At 43.6% G+C, this 21,934-nt stretch overlaps 1 protein-coding gene and 1 pseudogene across 4 annotated transcripts in view; one reads left to right on the top strand and one right to left on the bottom strand.

The window, feature by feature from the left end:
* LOC142436432 (histone deacetylase 8-like) overlaps positions 1-21,934 on the top strand; it is a 158,483-nt gene that overhangs the window by 47,196 nt on the left and 89,353 nt on the right. Inside the window, exon 5 of one of the 4 annotated variants that reach the window (XM_075540091.1) lies at positions 8,424-8,884. The exons of the other annotated variants lie outside the window; for them this stretch is intronic. Within the exon in view, the coding sequence (XP_075396206.1) occupies positions 8,424-8,430 (7 nt within the window). The 3' untranslated portion in view covers positions 8,431-8,884. Of the gene's footprint in view, positions 1-8,423; positions 8,885-21,934 lie in introns of those variants that run through there. 4 annotated transcript variants of the gene reach the window in all.
* On the bottom strand, positions 11,698-12,626 carry LOC142436431 (gamma-interferon-inducible-lysosomal thiol reductase-like; annotated as a pseudogene).

The following is a 21,934-nucleotide window of genomic DNA, read 5'->3' as shown; positions in this document are numbered from 1 at the left end:
GTCCTCTTTTTTTCCCCCTCCCTCCCCACTCCCCCCTCCCTCATGAGCCCTTGATAATTTATAGATTATTATTTTGTCATATCTTGCCCTATCCGGCGTCTCCCTTCACTGCTTCAAGACCGATCTGTTTGTTATTTTGGTAGTCCATGGTACTTTCAATATTCTTCACCAACACCATAGTTCAAATGCATTCAGTTTTCTTTGATCTTCTATGTTCATTGTCTGACTTTCACATGCATATGAGGTGATTGAAAATACCATGGCTTGGGTCAGCTGCACCTTAGTCCTCAAAGTAACATCCTTGCTTCTTAGCACTTTCAAGAGGTGTTGTGTAGCTAATTTACTTAATGCAGTGCAGCATTTGATTTCTTGACTGCTGTTTTCATAAGCATTGATTGTGCATCAAAGCAAAATGAAATCCTTGGTAGCCTGAACCTTTTCTTCATTTATCATGACGTTGCTTATTGGTTTGGTTGTGAAGATTTTGGTGTTCTCTTCATTGAGCTGTAATCCACAGTAACTACTTCAATCCATGAACTTCATCAGCAAGTGCTTGAAGTCCTCCTCACTTTCAGCAAGCCAGGCTGTATCATCTGCATATCACACGGTGTTAATTTAAGCCTTCCTTCAATCCTGATACCACATCCTTCTTCATATAGCCAGCTTCTTTGATGATTTGCTCAGCATACAGAATGAATAAGTATGTAACCCTGATGCACACCTTTCCTGATTTTAAACCACGCAGTATTCCCTTGTTTTGTTTATACAACTGCCTCCTGATTCATGTACATAAGCATAATTCCCATTCTTCTCAGGGCTATCAATAGTTTGTTTTGAGCAACATAGTTGTATGCTTTCCATAGAGTTTTCACAGACTTTGGAAGCAGAGGACTGCAGAGTTTTGCTCCAAATCGTGAGGGTGTGCACTGGTTTAGAGCACATCCAGCTCCTGGGCTGTACTCAAAGCTGGTAGCTCTTCAACTCACTCGGTGTATCTAGGCGAGAGTAGCAAACCCAAATGAGGGACATGTTGCTTCCAAAATCCAAAGATGCCCACTAGGTGCTATGCCTCCCTCCTTTCCTTTCTTCCTTCCTTTAATAAAACCTTTTTTTTTTTACATATAATTTGTATAACATTCTATTCAATAGTTTAATCAGATTTAAAGAGTTGTACATTCGTAACTACGATCAATTTTAGAACATTTTTTCTTTATTGTAAACATTGTTATTAGCGCCACATTTCCTCCCATCCTCTCTTGCCATACTGCTAAGCAACTCTCTAAGGTGTTTATATAGCCCCGTTCTGCTTTAGTGGTAGTATTATCAGCTTTTTGAGAGATAATAAAGTAACTTCCATGGGGTCTGTCCTGTTCTTAATGGAATTATTTGGCTTTTATTTGTTTAGGTGATAATGGTTTCTTAAATATTTTCGAAATTAGTCCTTTGTCCAATGTGTCATTTCCATTTTCCACCCTGGTCTCTGGGTTCTCATTTTATTCTTTTAATTAAAATGTTTGCACACAAGTGCTTTATTTTTAGTAGATTCCAGTTACCTAGTTTGTCTTTCTTTATGGTTGGTAGTATGTTTCTGCAATAAATTAGGACCCTTACATGTGTCCTTATTTTCTCATCGATGATCTATATAATTCTTGGATTTACATTTAGGTCTTCAATACATCTTGAGTTTATTTTGTATATTGCATGAGTTATAGGTCCATTTTTGTACAGGTAGAAATACAATTTTGCCAGCACCAGTTGCTGAAGAGACCATCTCTTACCCATTTAATGTTTTTAGTAGCCCTTTCTCAGTGATCAGTTAGGTAGAAGGTTCCATATAATTTACTTGAATATGGAAGACCAAAGGAAATTCAGTACCTTTGAACTATAGTATTGGTGAAATTATACCATGGACTGCCAAAATTATAAACAGATCTGTCTTGGAAGAAGTACAACCAAAATGCTCTTTAGAGGCAAGGATAGTGAGACTTTGTCTCATGTATTTTGAACATGTTATCAAGAGAGACCAGCCTCTGGAGAAGGACATCATGACTGGTAAAATGAAGGGGCTGGGAAAAGGATAAAACTTTTGATGAGATGAATTGAACAATGGTCTCAACAAGGGTCTCAAACTTAAGAACAATTATAAGGATGGTACAGGAATGGGAAGTGTTTCCTTCTGGATACCATGCACCTTATTTACATTATTGGCAAGCTATGGAATCCCCTTGGTGGGCCACAAACACTACGAATTTGCATACTGTTACTCAGTGATTTAGTTGCAATTAGAAAGATTCCAAGTGGAAGAGCCATATTTTGTATTTCATTGCTTACATTTCTTAAAAGCTTGTGATCAGTCATCGAAGATTTAGCTATTTATCTCTACTCATCTAGAACAAAAGGGAAAGAAGGAAACCTAAGAATCAGAGAAGGGACCAAACTGTAGGACTAATTGTCTCCATAAACCACAGCCTCTTTTCCCCTGACGCCAAAAGAACTAGATGGTGCCTAATAACCACTACCAAAGGTTCTATTCAGGGTTACAATAGATGGATCCTGAAAGAGAGGGAGAGAAATGTGGAACAGAACTTTAAATTAAAAAAAAAAATCCATATTTACTAGACCCATTGAGGCTGGAGTAATCACTGAGCATATTGCCCTGAAATACAACTTAAACCTTGACCCAAAACTAACTCCTGAAACAATCTTTTAACCAAATAACAGGTTATCCTAAAAAGTCAAAAATGTTACTCTCGAGTACTGTACTCTTTTAAATAAATTAGCTGTATGAGGCCAAATGAACACAGTTAATTTAAAGCAAAGATGAGAATGGTGGGGCAGTGTGACTAAGCTAATGGCAGTGGAACCCCTAGAATGGAAAATTAAGACTATTGATACAATGTGCAGAATTGAACCAATGTTAATGAATATTATGCGGGGAAATTGACAATGGGAACCTGTTTTGCTATATAAGCTATGAAAAATACTATTAAATATATTTTAAATATTATGCTAAAAAGAATCTAGTCACAAAGGACCATAAACTGAATGATTCCAAATGTATGAAATGTCCAGATTAGGTACATTTACAAAGACAAAAATTAGTGGTATTCAGGGGCTGGGTGTGGTTGTAGAAAATAGTGACTGCTGATGCATTTGGGATTTCTATTTAGGGTGATGAAAATGTTGTAAAATTGATTTTGCTGATGAATGTCTGCATGACTCAGTGAATATACTTAGAGGCACTGAATTGTGTACTTTAAATGGGTGAATAGTGTAGTATGTGAATTACATCTCAGGCTATTTTTAGAAAAGAAATATCAGATCTTTTAGATATTGTAGTATACTCATGTATTTTAACGATCCCAGATTTTTTTCCCCCCTGAACTATTAGCATTCTGTTTTTCTCTTCAGTATAAGAATGGGTAGAGGAAAATGAGGACTTGGGAATTCTTCAGATCTACACTTTTCAAAAAACTGAGTCTGTTCATTATTTTGTTTACAATATAGGGTTTTATAAAGTAATTCCCCAGTTGAGACACACTCTTTGCAGTATAACATTTTAATTAAGAGATGGCTTTTGCATAAGGGAGAATTCAGGTTTATTGGTAATGCAATAATACAAAATATGAAGGTGCTTCAAACATTCTTGGAAAATGAAATTAGAAGATAAAGAGAAAGTATAATGTTTATTTCACAACATAGGATCCATCAAGATCAAAGCACCTTTGTAAATGATAATACCAGCCAATTAGTACATATCTGAACAACTGAGGATGTTGGGAATTTAACTATGTCAGTGCTGTCTGATTTACATTTTAATTGAAGAAAAATGGATGTCCTTTAAAATATTTTTAAGAATAGGAAACAAAATGAAGTTAGAAGAAGCCAAACCAGGACTATAAAGTAGCTTCCTGTCAGAAAATTGCCCTTGTTTGATGAGAGGAACAATCAGGAACATTATGATGACGGAGACTGGTGAAGTCTTGCTGGGCATGTTTTTCTGCCAAAGCTTTGGCTAATGTTCTCAACACCCTCTGGTTTTTCAGAAAGTCAACAAGCAAAACGTCTTGAGCATCCTCAAAAAACTGTTGCCATCACCTTTAATTTATGACTGGTCCACTTTTGCTTTGACAAGAGCACTTCCATCTCATGATAGTCATTGCTTTGAGTGTACATTGTTTTCAGAATTATACTAGTAAAATCATGTTTCATCTCTGATTAGAATTCTTCAAAGAAATGCTTCAGGTTCTTAACTGGTTAAAATTTCCACAGAAAGCGTTCCTCTTTCTATGATCAGGACACATAGTTTTGGCACCCATTGAACAGAGCATGTGCTCCATTTTAATTTTTCAGTCAGAATTGTGTCAACTGAAACAATCTGCGGTGTTGGCTATGGTTTCTACTGTTAATCTTTGTCTTCTCAACTCTCAATTAGAGTACCAACAAGATTGTTTTTTCGAAACTTGATATGGATGGTCTACTTCAGTGGGCTTCATCCTCAGCATCATCTTATTTTTCTTAAAACAAGTTATCCATTTGTAAATTGCTGATTTCTTCATAGCATTGTCCCTGTAAACTTCTTGTGAAATAGCAGTGATTTCACCATTCTTCCATTCAGACTTTACCATAAATTTGGTGTTTGTTCTTGCTTCAATTTTAGTAGAATTCATGTTGCTCTGATAGGGGCTCTATTCAAACTGATGTTTTAACCTACTTAGTGCCTCAATCTAGATCCTGTTCATACGTGGTATAAAAACTTAGTTCATATATGTGATAAAAACAGCATATTTTGCTGTAAACTTTTTTTAAACCAGTGTAGTTTTTTTTCATAATAACAAATTTTTCATGAATTTTTGAAGACCACTTGTATGCAACTTTAAATAACGCTCACTAAGGCAGAACTATGCCTGCTGGGATATATGTCATAATAAAGAGTATGAAACAAGCAATTATGTGGTAGTTTTAGGTTGCAGATTTTTGTGCAAGAGATTTTAACCGAAGTCCAATAATTTTCAATTCCCTAACCTTAGGATAGTACTCATGTACTTATTCTCACACTAAGGAATTTCAGCCTTAATTCCAAAGGATTATTTCAGTTCCTTTAATTTGTTGCAGGTGAATTAAAGGTAAAGTCCAGTTTGCTTAGTGGGATTTCCAAATCTGATTCTTCTGGCGTAACCTATGAAACACCTTGAAAGAACAAAGTCTAAAGTCCAGGCTGTCTATAGCATGCAGCCTGGGTCACCAAGGGCTAGATAGAAATTTGATCAAAAGTACCCAATTAAGAACATAATCAATAAATACCAGGTGTATTCTCCTGTTGGAGTAATATTAAGCATTTTTCCCAATTGAGGACTAGTTTATCCATCAGCCAATGTGAAGTCACCTCCTCTGAGACAAAGATCACTGTCCCCCCCACCCCCGCCACCCCATCAGCATCACCTCTGCACTTGAATTTCTATTGGGGTTCATTGAGCACCCTTGTAGAAGTGTCTGTTGATTTGGGGTAACCATAGACATGTTATATAGCAGGGACTGATTGTTCCACTCTCTCTACTCCAGAAACTGACCCGAGCTGAGGTGAGGCCTCCTTTGTTGAATTGGTTATTAAGATATACAAACAGGAGGGGAGAAGTGGATCATGAGGGGGAGACCAAATAAGAAATTACATGACCTGAGAACAGGTGCTTGCCTTTGTCTTAGTATTTGTCCTTTTGTGATTGACTAAGTATAATAGTTTCTAGACCCATCCTTGTCATGTAGTGTTTCGTGGTTTCACCAGTTTTGTGTATGTACCAGAGTTTATTTATCCATTCTACTGATGGATGTTTGGGCTGCTTTTCCTATCTTGTTATATGTGAACAGTGTTGTGACGAACATGGGGGCATACATTTGTTTGTATTTTGTCTCTTCTTTAGGTACAGCAGAGGTATTGCTGGGTCTTAAGGGATTTCTCTTTCCAATTGTTTTAAGTAGCTATTGCTTTCCACAATGGTTGTACATATTTATAAGCCCACCAACAGTGTATTTTCAATCACTCCACACACTCTCCAGCATTTGTTGTTTTGTTTCTATTTAAAATCTTTTAATTGGGCTATGGTTGTGGGTGTAAGGTGGTGTCTCGGTTTGATTTGCATCATCTGGATGGCTAGTGTTTGTGAGCATTTCTTCATGTGTTTGTTAGCTATCCACGTGTAGCGTGTTGTCTCCCGTGAATGCCTATTCATGTCCTTTGCCCACCTTTTAATTGGATTATTTGATTCTTTCTTATTGAGATATTACAGAATTCTGTAGATTTTGTAATTAATTCCTAGTCTGTTGTTTCATTGCTAAAGAATTTTTCCCAATCTGTGGGCTCTTATTTTATTCTTTTGATGAAGTCATTTGATGTGCTTAAGTGTTTTATTTTTAATAGATCTTTATTTCTATTATATTCTATTCATTCTATTTTGTTTTCTATTATGTGTGCCTCCTTTATGATATTTGGTAGTCTGTGTATATCCTGCAATAGGGCCCTTAAGTTTGTCCCAATTTTCTCATTGATCATCCTTACAGCTTTGAGATTTACATTTAGGTCTCTGTTTCATCTCCAGTTAATTTTTGTACATGGACTAAGATATGGGTCTTGTTTCATTTTTCTGCAGATGGAGAGCCAATATATCAAGTACCATTCATTGAAGAGAGTATCCCTTTGACATTTAATATTCTTTGGTTATTTGTTGAAAATCAGTTGCCTGTAGGTAGATACTTTTATTTCTGGGCTTTCTATCCATACATTGGTCTATGTATCTATCAGTATACCTGTACCAGGCTGTTTTGACTACTGTCACTGTGTAGTAAGTTTTGAGGTCAGGTAGTGCAAGACTTCCTACTTTGTTCCTCATTTTCAAGAATTCTTTGCTTACCCTGGGCTTCTTCCTTCTTCATATGAAGTTGGTAACTAATTTTTCCATTTCTTTAAATGAATGAAGTTAGGAATTGGATCGGAATTGTATTTTATTTGTAGATTGTGTTGTGCAATCAGCAGTACATTTTCACAACATTACGTCTTCCTAACCATGAACATGGCATTGTCTTCCATTTGTGTAGATCTCTTTTGGTGTCTTGTAATAACGTTCAGTATTTTTTTTTGTATAGGTCCTTTGTTTCTTTGCTTAGATTTATTCCTAGGGATTATATCTTTTGTGTGACTATTGTAAATGGTATTGTTTTCTTCATGTCTTTTTTGAAGCTTTCACTGGTATATAAGAATCCGGTTAATTTCTGCTTGTTATTCTTGTATCCTGCTACTTTACAAAATCTCTCAATTGTTTCCAAGAGTCTTTTTGTGGAGTCCTTAGCGTTTTCTCTCTATAAAATCATATCGTCTGAAAATAGCGAGAGCTTTACTTCTGTGTCCAGTTGTACTCTCCTAATTTCTTTTTGTTTGCTAAGACTTTCACATGATTCAATGTGTATTTTGGACCGACACAGTTCTATCGATAATACTTGCCTTTCTAACATTCCTACCTACCTACCACTCCTTGCTCGAGGATTATACTAATCCTCTGTGTCTTCTGACTTTTTCCCTACCTGCCTCTTTTCTTTCTGGGCAGCTGATTTTCTTTCACAGTACAACTTACTTGTCACCTTTGTATTGGTTCCTGTCTTTCATAGACAGAGTTAATTGCTTTCATTTCGTTTAGGAGTGTCTGGTTTTACCAATAGTATATCATGTTATATTTTAGTGTGTTAATTAATCAGCCTTTGTCATTCAAGCCTTCAGTAATAGAGACCAAATTTTATTTGTTTTACTTGTGTATACATTGACTGTATAAAATATAGGCCTAGCCCATATTAGAGATAGCAATTCATGTTTGATTGCTGAGTAAAGTTGGTCATCTAGTTAGTTATGGCCTAAAAATAGAAACACAAAATAGCACTCCTCTACTTCCTGTACCCAGCTTCTTGATTATTAGCAATAAATAAATATTTAGTGAGCACCTCTGGAATAACTAGTATTATGAAAGATACCAAACTACACTCACCACCCTTGAGTCAATTGCAGCTGATTGTGACCCTATAGGGTAGAGGGTAGAACTACCCCTGTGGCTTCCAAGACTGTAACTCTTTACAGGAGCAGCAAACCTCAGCTTTCTCCCCAGAGCAGCTGATGATTTCACACTGCTTACCTTTCGGATAGTGTCCCAATGCATATATACTGCGCCACCAGGACTCCTCTGTGGAAGGTACAGATATATATAAATCCCGGTCCTTGTCTGTAAGGCTCTTATGTTTTCAACATGTTTGAGAAAACTTGAAAACAACATAAAATACTATACGAGTGGGTACTTTACAAAAAAGAGGTTGTGATATGAGGGGTGATAATGCATTTGGAGTTTGTTCCACCAGGTCAGACTGTTAATCAGCCTTTCTATTTACAGGCTCTGAAAAGATTGCATAACAAAAAAAGGCCTAATTTGTGGCAGATGGAACTGGTTTTGCCACCACAACAATGCACCTGCTCACGCAGCCATCTCAGTGCGCCAGTTTTGGGCAAAAACCAGCATTCCTCTTGCCCCACGTACCTTACTCACCTGACCTCTCTCCATGTAACTTTTGTTTCCGCAAATGAAAGGACAGCGATTTGATGACGTTAGAAGAGGTGAAGAAAAAAACAAGAGAGGTTCTGTCAACCATCCAGATGAGTTTGAAACATATTTCCAAGAATGGAATTTCAGATTTGACAAATGTATTAAGAGTAATGGAGAGTTGCTTTGAAGGTGATACGGTTATGTTGTAAATGCATACATACATACATACATACATACATAACTTTGGGGAGAGAATCCGGGTTTGGGGGACTACCCCTCATATAATAAAGCATTAAACAGTTTAAAGCAAATAGGTATTGCAACTCAGTAAAAAAAGAAATTCGCTGGCACAGCATTCAGGCAACTGAGAGTCCTAGAACTAACACTAAGTAGATTTCCAAAGTGGCAACAGGAGGCTAACAGTTTTCAGGAATATTATTGGCAAGCTGCTGTTGCTAGCTGCCATCCGGTCAGCCCATGTACAACAGAATGTGCACTCATTGTGATCCATATAGTAGGTTTGGCTGGCGAATTTTCCACTCAGACAGTTCTGTGCCGTAGCAGCACCACCTACACTGGCTGCGCTCACTCCCCTTGGGCAAACTATGAAGTCCACTATAATCCCCTAGCTGACTTGATTAAGGGGAAAACTAGTTGTATGGACTGGGAACATTTTTGAGGCTTTTAGGCTCTCGCCTACTGTGTAGGGAACCTCGTATCTTTACTTCTTTTATAGAACTTTTAAAAATCCCATTTCTTCAAAAATATTTATTGAGTGTCATATTAATTTCCTATTGCTGCTATAATAAATAACTTAAAACAACATAAATATATTCTCTTACAATTCTGGAAGCTAGAAGTTTAAAATGTGTCTGGCAGGGCTAAAATCAAGATGCCTACAAGGCTGTGCTACCTTCAGAGACTAGAGAATTTGTTTTCTTGTCTTTCCCAGGTTTTAAAAGCTGTGTTCCTTGCAGCCCTTGGCTTGCTCCTTTCTCCAATTGCAAAACCAGCAATGGAGCATCTTCTCTGACTTTGCTTCCACCTTCTCCTCTGTGTCAAATCTCCCTCTTATAGGATACTTTACAATTAGGTCTCACCCAGGTCATCTGAAATAATATCTAAACCTCATGATCCTTAATTTAAGCACACTTGCAAAACCCCTTTTGCCATATAAAGTAACATTCACCGGCTCTGGAAATGAAGACATGGAGGCCAGTATTCAGCCTCCCGCAAGTAGCTAGTACATTGCGCGCACGGTGCTAAGGACTTTCTACCTTGTGCTATACTTATTGTGGCCATAGGTTTTCTCTGGTGCAACAATACGAAACCCTGGGGGATAGAATCTCTTGTTTCTTTCTCACAAAACCTAGTAGGTGGCCTTGCTTATAGTATGTACTCAGTATTGAATAATAATTAATGACGTGAGTCAAACTTTGTTCCATAAATATAATTTTCATTAACTTCATTCCACAGGCATTTGTCGAGGTAGAAAGAGAAGTGTCTTTGATATCTGGATAATCATATACAATTCAGCCAATCGTTGCTGAGCTTTACTATATACTAGCTAGTAATGACAGTGCTAAGGAGGATGGTTAACATACTCCTGCCCTCAAGGAGAAATGGTGAGTAGCCCCAGGTGCCCCGGGTGACTAATAATGGTCTAGTTTGTGGAGAAGCAGTTCTCCAAACCAGGGCTGTTCTGAGAGAAACCGTTTAATAAAGAAGCCCTGAGCATCACTTATCACCATCACTTTCCTTTCTACTATTGAAATTTCCTCCCCCAAATCACTGCCAAGAATTCTCCACGGGGTGATTGAACACCTCTTTATTACAGGGATCTCACTTCTACCCAGTGCTTCCAATTTGATCCTAATTCATTAAGAAAATTAGCAAAATCCTTTCTTCCACTGAGCTAAAAAGTATTCCTCCCTTTGACTTTCACCACTACTCTTATGAGCTCTTCTTCCTTCCGCAGCCACATACCTACTTTGCCCAGTCTTATGGCAGTCATTCAAATATTTCTAGGGATTCATTTCTAGGACTTATTTATTCATTCTGTATTTTTCTGCGCATTTCTTATATGCTTGATACGGTGCTAGGGGCTCGAGATATAAAGATGAATAAGATGAAATTCCTGTTTAAGGACAGCCTAGCAAAGAGACAAACATGGGAATAGTTCACTTTCACAGGTATTCTATGAGAAGGAAATACAAATGCTCTAGGAGCTGGAGTTGGAGACCAGCCAGCTAACCCTAGGGCTGCTAAGAACGAGGTCAGGGAAAGAGCATTTGAGCTTGACCTCATTTTTTAATTTCTTCACTCATTCAGATTTAGTGAGTACCTATTCTGCTAGGTGCTAAGGAGACAATAGTGACTTAGTGGTTGACCAGACTATGCCAGGCAAAGAAGTCAGCAATGATAACGCCAAGAAAGCATTTATTTATTTTTAAAATGCATGTGTAGGAGGGTGGGGTAGGGATATGTTCCATATGTCAATCCCTAAAGAAACAGAAATAACATCACTGATATTATATCCTTGGCTTCAAGAAACTCATAATCAAGTGGGAAAGACAGACAAATAAAAGGACTGTAATGTGATTATCTTATGTACTCTTGTATATGCCGAGTTTTTCAGCACAATTTTATGCAGTTTATGTGGTAAAATTAGGGTCCTCGGCTGATATTCGGGTCGGCTTATACTCGAGTATTATTGCAACAGGCACCAGGTACTAATGAAAGCACATAAATAAAGGCAATGAAACTAGCTAGGGTTCTAGGAAGTGCTGAGATAAAAGCAACCTTTTCGAAACATTTAGATGGTTGTCATGCTTGAGCTGACTATTAATGGGTAAGAAATATTGTTAACCAGGCAGATGCAGGGAAGAAGCCTGAGAAAAGGAGATCTTAGAAGACTGAGAAAATGGAACTTGTGTCAAGAGCTATCAAAAGTTCATCATGGCTATGGCATAATGTATATATGGACCAGTGGCAGGAGATGAGACTGGAAACTTAATAGATAAAGGCCAAACCCTTAAAAACCTGTCCATTTATAGAAGTCTAAATACAGGCATGCATTTACGTAAATATATTTTGACTTGTCAAATGACGGACAACCGCCAGAAGTTTATTTGAGTCATTGCAGTTTAGCACCATTCTCAGAAGGACGCGATTCTTGATCTTGAGGTGGGATTTTTGAGACAGGGCTTCTCAGGAGGCATAGGAGTTATCCAGGTCTGAGAGCTGGGAATCAGAAAACCACTGTGTGTGTGTGTGTGTTGGGGGTGGGGGGCAGCCAGATTCTCACTACTGTCTCTGGAAACAGACTTCCCGCAGGGACTTGGCTCCAATATTGCAGACATCCGGCTTCTCACCCTGGTATAACTTGCAAACAAGGTTCAGCAGGTTGTCATGCTCACCCATGGGTGTCCCATTGATGGCAGCCCAGGGCACATATTTATGGGGAGGCTTCAGCGCATCCATCAGCTGGGCGTTGGTGTGCATGAGCTGTGTGCCCCGGTCCCCCTTTGCACACTCCACGACAGCGTCTGAGGACACATCCGGGGCATAGATCTGCAGGCACGGCTTCAGGTTGTCTTCCATGTCATCCATTTCCTCTAAGCAGACGATAGTGACAAGAGCTGTGGTCTTGTCCAGTTTGTCCAGCAGGCAGGGCTCCACCTTGTTGAAGAAACACTCTCACTCCCCGTGCTGGCACTGGAACTCCCACTTGCCGCTGACATTCCTTTCCTGGGCGTTCCCATAAGGCACCAGCGTGACGTTCAAGATGTCCAGGACCATCAACCACGTGGGGAAGAGCTCTCGGATCAGGAATGCCCGGCAGCCACCACACAGGGACTCGTAGTAGAGGGTGACATTAACAGGTGGCGGGGCCCAGTTATTGACGGGCACCTTTGGGCACAGGATGCCGGCCTTGCAGGCGGCCGCCACCTCAGGGAACGCTCCCCGCCGGGACGCAGGCGCTGCCGCGGGGCCCTGGAGCAGCAGCAGCAGCAGCAGCAGCAGCAAAGGCAGGAGCGACATTAAAGGCATAGCGGCGGAGCAGCAGGACAACACGGCGTGTAAATATATTTTTATATGATGATGGGGAAATAGATCTATGTGCATATATTTATAGGCTTAGTATTAAGGTAGCAGATGGACATTGGGCTTCCACTCAAGTACTCCCTCAATGCAAGAACGCTTTGTTCTATTAAACTGGCATTCCATGATGCTCACCTTCCTGACATGATCACTGAAGACAAAATGGTGCATAAGCAAATGTGGTGAAGAAAGCTGGTGGTGCCCGGCTATCAAAAGATATAGCATCTGGGGTCTTAAAGGCTAGAAGGTAAACAAGCAGCCATGTAACTGAGAAGCAACAAAGTCCACATGGAAGAAGCACACCAGTCTGTGTGATCATGAGGTGTCGAAGGGATCAGGTATTAGGCAGCAAAGAACAAAAAAATCATATCATTGTGAATGAGGGGAGTGCAGAGTGTGGAGTGGGGACCCAAAGCCCATCTGTAGGCAACTGGACATCCCCTTACAGAAAGTTCTCGGGGAGGAGACGAGCCAGTGAGGGTTCAGTGTAGCAACGATGAAACATACAACTTTCCTCTAGTTTTTAAATACTTCCTTCCCCCCCCACCACCCCACTATCATGATCCCAATTCTACCTTACACATCCAGCTATTCCAGAGGATGTATACTGGTACAGATAGGAACTGGAAACACAGGGAATCCAGGACAGATGAACCCCTCAGGACCTGTGGTGCGAGTGGCGATACTATGAGGGTGAAGGGAAGATGGGCTAGAAAGGGGGAACTGATCACAAGGATCTACATATAACCCCCTCTCTGGGGGACAGACAATAGAAAAGTGAGTGAAGGGAGATGTCGGACAGTGTAAGACATGAAAAAATAATAATTATAAATTATCAAGGGTTCATGAAGGATGGGGGGGAGGGAAAAAATGAGGAGCTGATACCAAGGGCTCAAGTAGAAAGCAAATGTTTTGAGAATGATGTTGGCAACAAATGTACAAATGTGCTTGACACAATAGATGTATGTATGGATTATGATAAATGTATGAGACTCCAGTATAATGATTTAAAAGAAAACCTGTGTTTGGACTTTATCTTAAAGGCAGTGGGAAGCCAAGGGAAAAAAATCATTAATCAGGGAAGTGACACAATCAGATTTTTCTTGACAAACAATAACTAGCATTATAGAGGATGAAATACATGGTAGTAAGTATACAAAGATAAATGAAATAGATTGTGTCCTCTAAGAACACAGGATAATAGGGGAAAAAAGGCATTATGGAAATGCAATGACAGAGGCATGTGTGCAGAGTATATTATGAGAGTGTTGCTGCGCAAAATCTAATTTGAAGGAGAAGGTGGCAAGCTCTCTAGATAAAGGACTGGGTGGAATCTTGAGCGAGGAATCAGAGTTATTAGCCACATTGAAAAAGAAAGAAAGAGCATAGAAAGAGAAGGAAGAGTATTTCAGGTAAAAGGGACAGAAAAAGCAAACCCAAAAAGGCAAGAAAAAATGGCATATGCATTTCAGTATTGCTAGTGCACAAAATAAGAACGATGAAACTAGATATAGTATGCAAGTCTTGTATTGTGGAAGCCCTTAAATGCCATATGTTCTGTGATTTATTTTAATTTATTTAGTTCCATTTTACTTTGAGTATTGCTTCAGTAGAATGTACTCTTCCTAATAATTTATTTTCTAATATTTCTAAGTTGGTGTCTGTTATACCTTTTATGGCCATAGAATTCCTTTTACTGTTTCTTTTGTGTATATGGTCCTGTTTTTAAATATTCCTTTAGTTTTTCCTTTTCTGTAAATGTTTTTATTTCTCCCTCATAATTGTAGGATAATTTTGCCAGATATGGGATTCTTGGTTGGTGATTTTTTTCTTTTCAGTCTTTAGAAAATATCATTCCATTACCTCCTTGCCCGAATCGTTTAGGTAGAAAAATCTGAACTTATCCTGATTTCTTGACCTTTGTAGGTAATTGTTATTTTATTGCCATGCAGCTTTCAGCATTGTTTCCATATCAGTAATATTAGAAAGTTTGATTATTATATGTTGAGGAGATTTCCTTTTAGGATCAATTTTGTTTGGTGCTCTGTGGACTTCCTGCATAATTATTTTATGTTCTAACATGATGATAGGAAGGTTATTTCTTAATATTTCATCAACCATTTTCTCAGTAGTTGTTATTTCTTCTTTCTGTTCTGGGACATTTATCGGGCACATGTTGTTCCGTTTGTTTATGTCCCATAGTATTGTTAGGTTATCATCAGTATTTTTTATTGTTTTTCTAACCTGTTCTTCTTGTGTTTTCTTCTGGAGAGATTCATCTTCAAGATCACCAATTCTTTATTCCAATATTTTTATTATTTTTTTCATTCTTTCACAATGGTGTTGAGTTCTAGTATTCTGCTGTTTGCCTTTTGTATTTCTGTTTGAAATTGTATTATTTCTATTTTTCATTCATTTTGTCAGCACAGTCTCTCAAGGCACATCTGAGTTCTTGAATTATGGTATGTGTCTCTTCACTATGTCTATCTAATTTTTCTTCCCGTTGCCTAAAGTAACTGGGGACCATTGCTGTAATCTCTATCTTGGGAGGATTAGTGGACCTCTCCTCTTCCAGGAGCTCTTCCCAGTACACATCCGTGTGGTGTAATTATTTGTGCTGTGTTCTCCTTTTTCCACAAGTGTGTGGAAACGGACTATTGCTTTCGAGACATAGTGTTATTATTAATTTGTTTATATTTGTGACTCTGAACACAGATTTATCCTCATTGATTTTTTTCCTCGCACACCTGCTGTGAAACCTTGGTAGGCAGGCAATTCCGCACCATCCTAGCCTCAACAGGAGCCGTAGTATACAAACAATTAATTTTGGATTCAGCCAAAATCCTGCTCTTGAGGCTGGTTCCCAATTTGCCAGGGGTGTCCTGGTAATTGTTGATCAAACCAGTGCATTGAGAAGAGAGAAGCAACCAATTAGAGCATTCATCAAAACCATCTCCTACTGAGAGACCTGTAGATGTTGAGCTCAATTGTTATTTGGGCATAGTCCCTGAATATGCAGGTGTTAGTACTTTGAGTCTTGGATCCTAGGGCTCACCCACTACTGAGCCGTCTCACCTCATAATGTCCTTTTGATTTTTCAACCACTTGGAGATGGTCTGTTCTGATACTCTAGGACAGTGGTTCTCAACCTGTGGGTTGCAACCCCTTTGGGGGTTAATCAACCCTTTCAGAGGGGTTGCCCAATTCATAACTAGCAAAATTACAGTTATGAAGTAGCAATGATAATATTATGGTTGGGGGTGGTCACCACAACATGAGGAACTGTATTAAAGAGTCACGGCAATAGGAAGGTTGAGAACCACTGCTCTAGAGAAACTGCCACAACCCAAGCTCTGCAAGGTCTATCCAGATTCTAGAAGCCACTTCACTGCAGATCCAAGTCTTCCCAACCTGCACTTCCACATCTTCTCAGCATTCACCGAGCAAGTCGGGGTTCGTCAATCTTTGGTTTCAATTACATATACAGAAAACATAACAAAAATTAAAGAGAGCTACCCACAATGACAAACTATAACCCCAATATAAAACATGTGCAGAAAATGTTGAAAACCAGATCAGCATTTTATGCACAACAAAAAATTTCATCAATAGAATCAACAGAGAACTCACAGATTAGAAAAATTAAAAACCAGTAATAATCAGATAAAGGGCTAATCTCTAAAATCTATAGAAAACTATATCTTAATGAGAAAAATACAATAAAAAAACAAAAAAAATGAGCACAAGGAATGAACAGACAATTTACCAAAGACAACGTACAAGCGGTTGACAACCATGTACAGCAAAGTTTACCTTAATTCTCCATTTTATGGAGAAGCAAATTGCGTCAAGAAAGTTTCAGTGACTTTAGATACTGAGATACTGGTATCTTTAAGACGAAAGTTTGCAAAGTTAATGGGTACCAAGCAGGGACTCAAATGCAAGTATTCTCTCATGCCAATTATACTATAGTACATCCCCTGACTTGGTGTGTGTATGTAAAATCAATGGTCAGCACACTATAGCTCACATGTCAGATCTAGGTTGTCATATGTTCTATTTAAATGGTTTTATTGGCACACAACCATACTCATTCATTCAATGATTGTCAACAAAATATTACAATAGCAAAGTTGAGTATGTAGGACAGAGACTTTACTGCTTACAGTGTATCTGAAGTATTTACTATCTGGGTCATTGTAGAAAAACTTCCGTACTGAGTTATCTTCTGAGTTCTTCTGCCCAGTTATCTACTGAACACTTTCAGCTTACAACACTCCAATTTTAACATGTTTTAATGAGATGCTAAGGTATTGTCTGCTGACAATTCCCAGTCTATACTTTAATTCAGGAATGTAGCATGCAGGCTGAGGTAGTTAGTTCATTGTGCCAAGCTGGCCAATAAACACATGTGGGGTTAATTGAAGGGCGGAGGGATAAATGGCTCGGAGAGCCGCGCCTTGTGTTCTCAGGTCTCTTGTTTTGTAATGATCGGACCAGGATTCAGCTGCCTTAGCCAGTTCCCTGCTTCAGCTGGCAAAGCCCACTTCCTGCAAGACACCCCCAAGGAGAATCTGCATAGACATAACCCTGATGCAGCCCTGGGTGCTGGAGCAGCCATGTGGAGACCCCTGTCAGTGCTGAGATGTTTACACGTTCACTAATTTTGCTTTCCCCCTGCAGTTGGCATCATAGTGTGTGTTTTGTGAGATGGAGGAGGACTTTGTGGATTGGTGTTGGACATATGGGTTAATGTTGGACTTGTGGGATTGGGCATCACTGGGTTGGGATGTTTTCTTAATATGCACTCAACCTTTAAATAAAACTCTCTTACACATGAGTTTCTGTGGATCTGTTTCTCTAAAGTACCCACACTAACACACAGATTTAGTGCTATTTCTCACTTTTACACCCATGACAGTCACTGCTAATTTATTGTAGCACAGATGAGGCCTTCAGAATTCTTCTTAACACACCTGTGTCAGTCTGGGTAAACTAGAGAAACAAACCCACAGAAACTCATATGTGTAAGAGAGTTTTATTTATATGGTAAGTATACATTCAGAAAGCATCCAACCCAGTCCAGTCCAAACCCATAAGTCTGACTTAGCCCATATGTCCGACACTGATCTACAAAGTTGTCCTCAAACTCACAGAACACACAATGACGCCAAATGCAAGAGGATAAAAGGCCAGGAGGTAAAAAGTCTTTGAATCCAGTGGCGGTGTAAGCATCTCAGCGTTGGCAGAGGTCTCCATTGCAGCTTCTCCAGCACCCAGGGCTGCATCAGGGTAAGTCCATGTGGCTTCTACTTAGGAATGTCTCTCAGGAAGAGAGTCATCTCAAGTAAAGCAGTCGCACACTGGTCCGACCATCAGAGAACAATAGACCAGAGACCTGAAAAGGGTTAGGCTCACCGACCCATTTAGCTATCCACCCTTCAATTAATCCTACATGTGTTTATTGGCCAGGTTAGCACAATGAACCTTAACTATATCAACACCCCTTTATGAAAGTATGGCCTGAGATTGGCAGTGAAGTGTGCAGAGAAGAGGTTAAAGAGGATATTAAAGAGATTAAATCAACAACATGTAAAGGTAGTGGAGGTCTGTGCACAGAAAGTAAAAGAAAGGGAAGAAGGAATAAAAAAAACCATAAACACAACAAAGGAAAAAACACACGCACACACACAAAAACCTATGCTAGATGGAGGATGTGTGGATGTGTATGTCTGAAAATTTCCCCCTTTCCCTCTAAGCGCTGGTGATGCCTAATAGAGCGCAGAAGTGGCTGAGTTCGTATTGTCCCAAGATGTGGTGCTGATCTATGTGTTGTTGGGAATGCTCTTCAGCTCAGCAAGACCTCCCAGGTCCGGCCGCTCCCCACTGGCGGTCCTCGTGTTCTAGCTGGGAAGTGCTAGGGCAGCTAAGGGTACTGTGTGGAGGCACAGGCCACCGTGCCCATCTCCTGTGGTGGCTGGGGAGGGCTGCGGCAGGTTTAGGTCTGGCACTGGGTACCCCACAGGGCCCCCAGGTGGTGAGAGTCGGCTGGAGCTCACCGACGGCTCCGCAGGGACTGCAAAGTCGAGTCCCAGGCTCCGCTGCAGATGGAATGTTTGATCTGCCCGGGCTGTGAGCAGGCGCAGGAAGGCCCCTCAGACAGCCACGCAAACAGCAGCGTGAAACTGCAGGGGACAATGGTGCCCATCCTCCACCACAGCTCAGAGCTCAAAACCGCACAGATAGCGGCGGCTTGGCGCGAGAGCGCAGGGGACAATGGTGCTCATCCTCCGCCCCGCTGAGCCCAGAACCGGGCGGACAGCAGCGGCTTGGCGCGAAACTGCAGGGGGCAATTGCACCTGTCCTCCACTCAGGCTCAGAGCCGCGGCCAACGAGGTCCCCGCAGCACCCTGGGGAGGGTACCTACTCTTGTGCCTGAGGCTCCATAAACCTAAGGGCTGGGGCGCCCTAGACCTGGGGCTCCCAAAGCCTAAGGGCTGGGGCGCCCCAGGACTGTGGCTAACTAAGCCTAAGGGCTGGGCGCCTCAGGCCTGGGGCTCCCTAAGGCTAAGGGCTGAGGCGACCCAGGGCTGGGGCACCCCAGGTCTGGGACTCCCTAAGCCTAAGGACTGCGGCGCCCCAGGCCTGGGGCTCCCAAACCCTAAAGGCTGCGGCGCCCAAGGCCTGGGGCTCCCTAAGCCTAAAGGCTGGGGCGTCCCAGGCCTGGGGCTCCCTAAGCCTAAGGGCTGGGGCGTCCCAGGCCTGGGGCTCCCTAATCCTTAAGGCTGGGGCGCCCTAGGCCTGGGGTTCCAAAGCCTAAGGGCTGGGGCGCCCCATGTCTGGGGCTACTTAAGCCTAAGGGCTGGGGCGCCCCAGGTCTTGGGCTCCCAACTCCTAAGGGCTGGGGCGCCCCAGGCCTGGGGCTCCCAAAGCCTAAGGGCTTGGGCGCCACAGCCTCGAGCTCCCAAAGCCTAAGGGCTGGGGCGCCCCAGGGCTGGAGCTCCCAAAGCCTAAGGGCTGGGGCGCCCCAGGGTGGGGCTCCCTAAGCCAAAGCGCTGGGGCACCCCAGGCCTGGGGCTCCCTAAGCCTAAGTGTTGGGGCGCCCCAGGCCAGGGGCTCCCTAAGTTAAAGAGCTGGGGCTCACCTGGCCTGGGGCTCCCTAAGCCTAAGGGCAGGGGAGCCCCAAGTCTGGGGCTCCCAAAGCATAAGGGCGGGGGCGCCCCAGGCCTGGGGCTCCCAAAGCCTAAGGGCTGGGGCACCCCAGGCCAGGGACTCTCTAAGCCCAAGGGCTGGGGCGCCCAAGGCCTGGGGCTCCCAAAGCCCAAGGAATGAGGAGTCCCAGGCCTGGGGCTCACAAACCTAAGGGCTGGGGTGCCTCAGGCCTGGGGCTCCCTAAGTCTAATGGCTGGGGCGCCCCAGGCCTGGGGCTGCCTAAGCCTAATTGCTGGGGCGCCGCATGTCTGGGGCTCTCTAAGCCTAAGGCCTGGGGCGCCCCAGGCCTGGGGCTCCCTAAGCCTAAATGCTGGGGCGCACCAGGTCTGGGGCTCTGTAAGCCTAAGGGCTGGGGCGCGCCAGGCCTGGGGCTCCCAAAGCCTAAGGGCTGGGGCGCCCCAGGCCTGGGGCTCCCAAAGCCCAAGGGCTGAGGCGTCCCAGGCCTGGGGCACCCTAAGCCTAAGGGCTGGGGCTCACTAAGCCTAAGAGCTGCGGCGCCCCAGGCCTGGGGCTCCCAAAGCCTAAGGGCTGGGGCGCCCTAAGCCTGGGGTCCCAAAGCCTAAGGGCTGCGGCACCCCAGGCCTGGGGCACCCAAAGCCTAAGGGCTGGGGCGCCCCAGGTCTGGGGCTCCCAAAGACTAAAGGCTGGGGCGCCCCAGGCCTGGGGCTCCCTAAGCCTAAGGACTGGGGCGCCCCAGGCTTGGAGCTCCCAAAGCCTAAGGGCTGGGGCGACCCAGGCCTGGGGCTCCCTAAGCCTAAGGGCTGGAGCGCCACAGGCCTGGGGTTCCCCAAGCCTAAGAGCTGGGGCGCCCCAAGACTGGGGTTCCCAAAGCCTAAGGGCTGGGGCGCCCCAGACCTGGGGCACCCTAAGCCTAATTGCTGGGGCGCCCCAGGTCTGGGGCTTTCTAAGCCTAATGGCTGGGGCAACCCAGGCCTGGGGCTCCCTAAGCCTAATTGCTGGGGCGCCCCAGGTCTGCGGCTCAATAAGCCTAAGGGCTGGGGCGACCCTGGCCTGGGGCTCCCTAAGTCTAAGAGCTGGGGCTGACCAGGCTTGGGGCTCCCTACGCCTAATGGCGGGGGCGCCCCAGGCCTGGCGCTCCCAAAACCTATGGGCTTGGTGTCCCTGGCCTGGGGCTCCCAAAGCCTAATGGCTGGGCCGCCCCAGGCCTGGGGCTCCCTAAAACTAAGGGCTTGGGCGCCCATGCCTGGGGCTCCAAAAGCTTAAGGGTTGTGGCATCGCAGGCCTGGGGCTCCCAAATCCTAAGGGCTGGTGCGCCACAGGCCTGGCGCTCCCAAAGCCTAAGGGCTGGGGCGCCCCAGGCCTGGGGCTCCCTAAGCCTTAAGGCTGGGGCGCCCCAGGCCTGGGGTTCCAAAGCCTAAGGGCTGGGGCGCCCCAGGGCTGGGGCTACTTAAGCCTAAGGGCTGGGGCGCCCTAGGGCTGGGGCTCCCAAAACCTATGGGCTGGGGCATCCCACTCCTGGTGCTCCCAAAGCGTAAGAGCTGGGGCGCCCCAGTCCTTGGGCTCCCAATGCCTAAGGGCTGGAGCAACCCAGGTCTGGGGCTCCCAAAGCCTAAGGGCTTGGGCGCCACGGCCTCGGGCTCCCAAATCCTAAGGGCTGGGGCACCCCAGGCCTGGGGCTCCCTAAGCCGAAGGGCTGGGGCGCCCCAGGGTGGGGCTCCCTAAGCCTAAGTGTTGGGGCGCCCCAGGCCAGGGACTCCCTTAGTTAAAAAGCTGGGGCTCACCTGGCCTGGGGCTCCCTAAGCCTAAGGGCAGGGGAGCCCCAAGTCTGGGGCTCCCAAAGTGTAAGGGCGGGGGCGCCCCAGGCCTGGGGCTCCCGAAGCCTAAGGGCTGGGCACCCCAGGCCTGGGACTCTCTAAGCCCAAGGGCTGGAGCGCCCGAGGCCTGGGGCTCCCAAAGCCCAAGGAATGAGGAGTCCCAGGCCTGGGGCTCACAAAGCCTAAGGGCTGGGGCGCCCCAGACCTGGGGCTCCCTAAGCCTAATGGCGGCGGCGCCTCAGGACTGGCGCTCCCAAAACCTATGGGCTT

Source organism: Tenrec ecaudatus, unplaced genomic scaffold (genome assembly GCF_050624435.1).
Source record: "Tenrec ecaudatus isolate mTenEca1 unplaced genomic scaffold, mTenEca1.hap1 Scaffold_268, whole genome shotgun sequence".
In the NCBI taxonomy this organism is placed as follows: Eukaryota; Metazoa; Chordata; class Mammalia; order Afrosoricida; family Tenrecidae; genus Tenrec; species Tenrec ecaudatus.
Note: the sequence above shows the minus strand (reverse complement) of the source record. Positions and strands in the feature narration are given on the sequence as shown.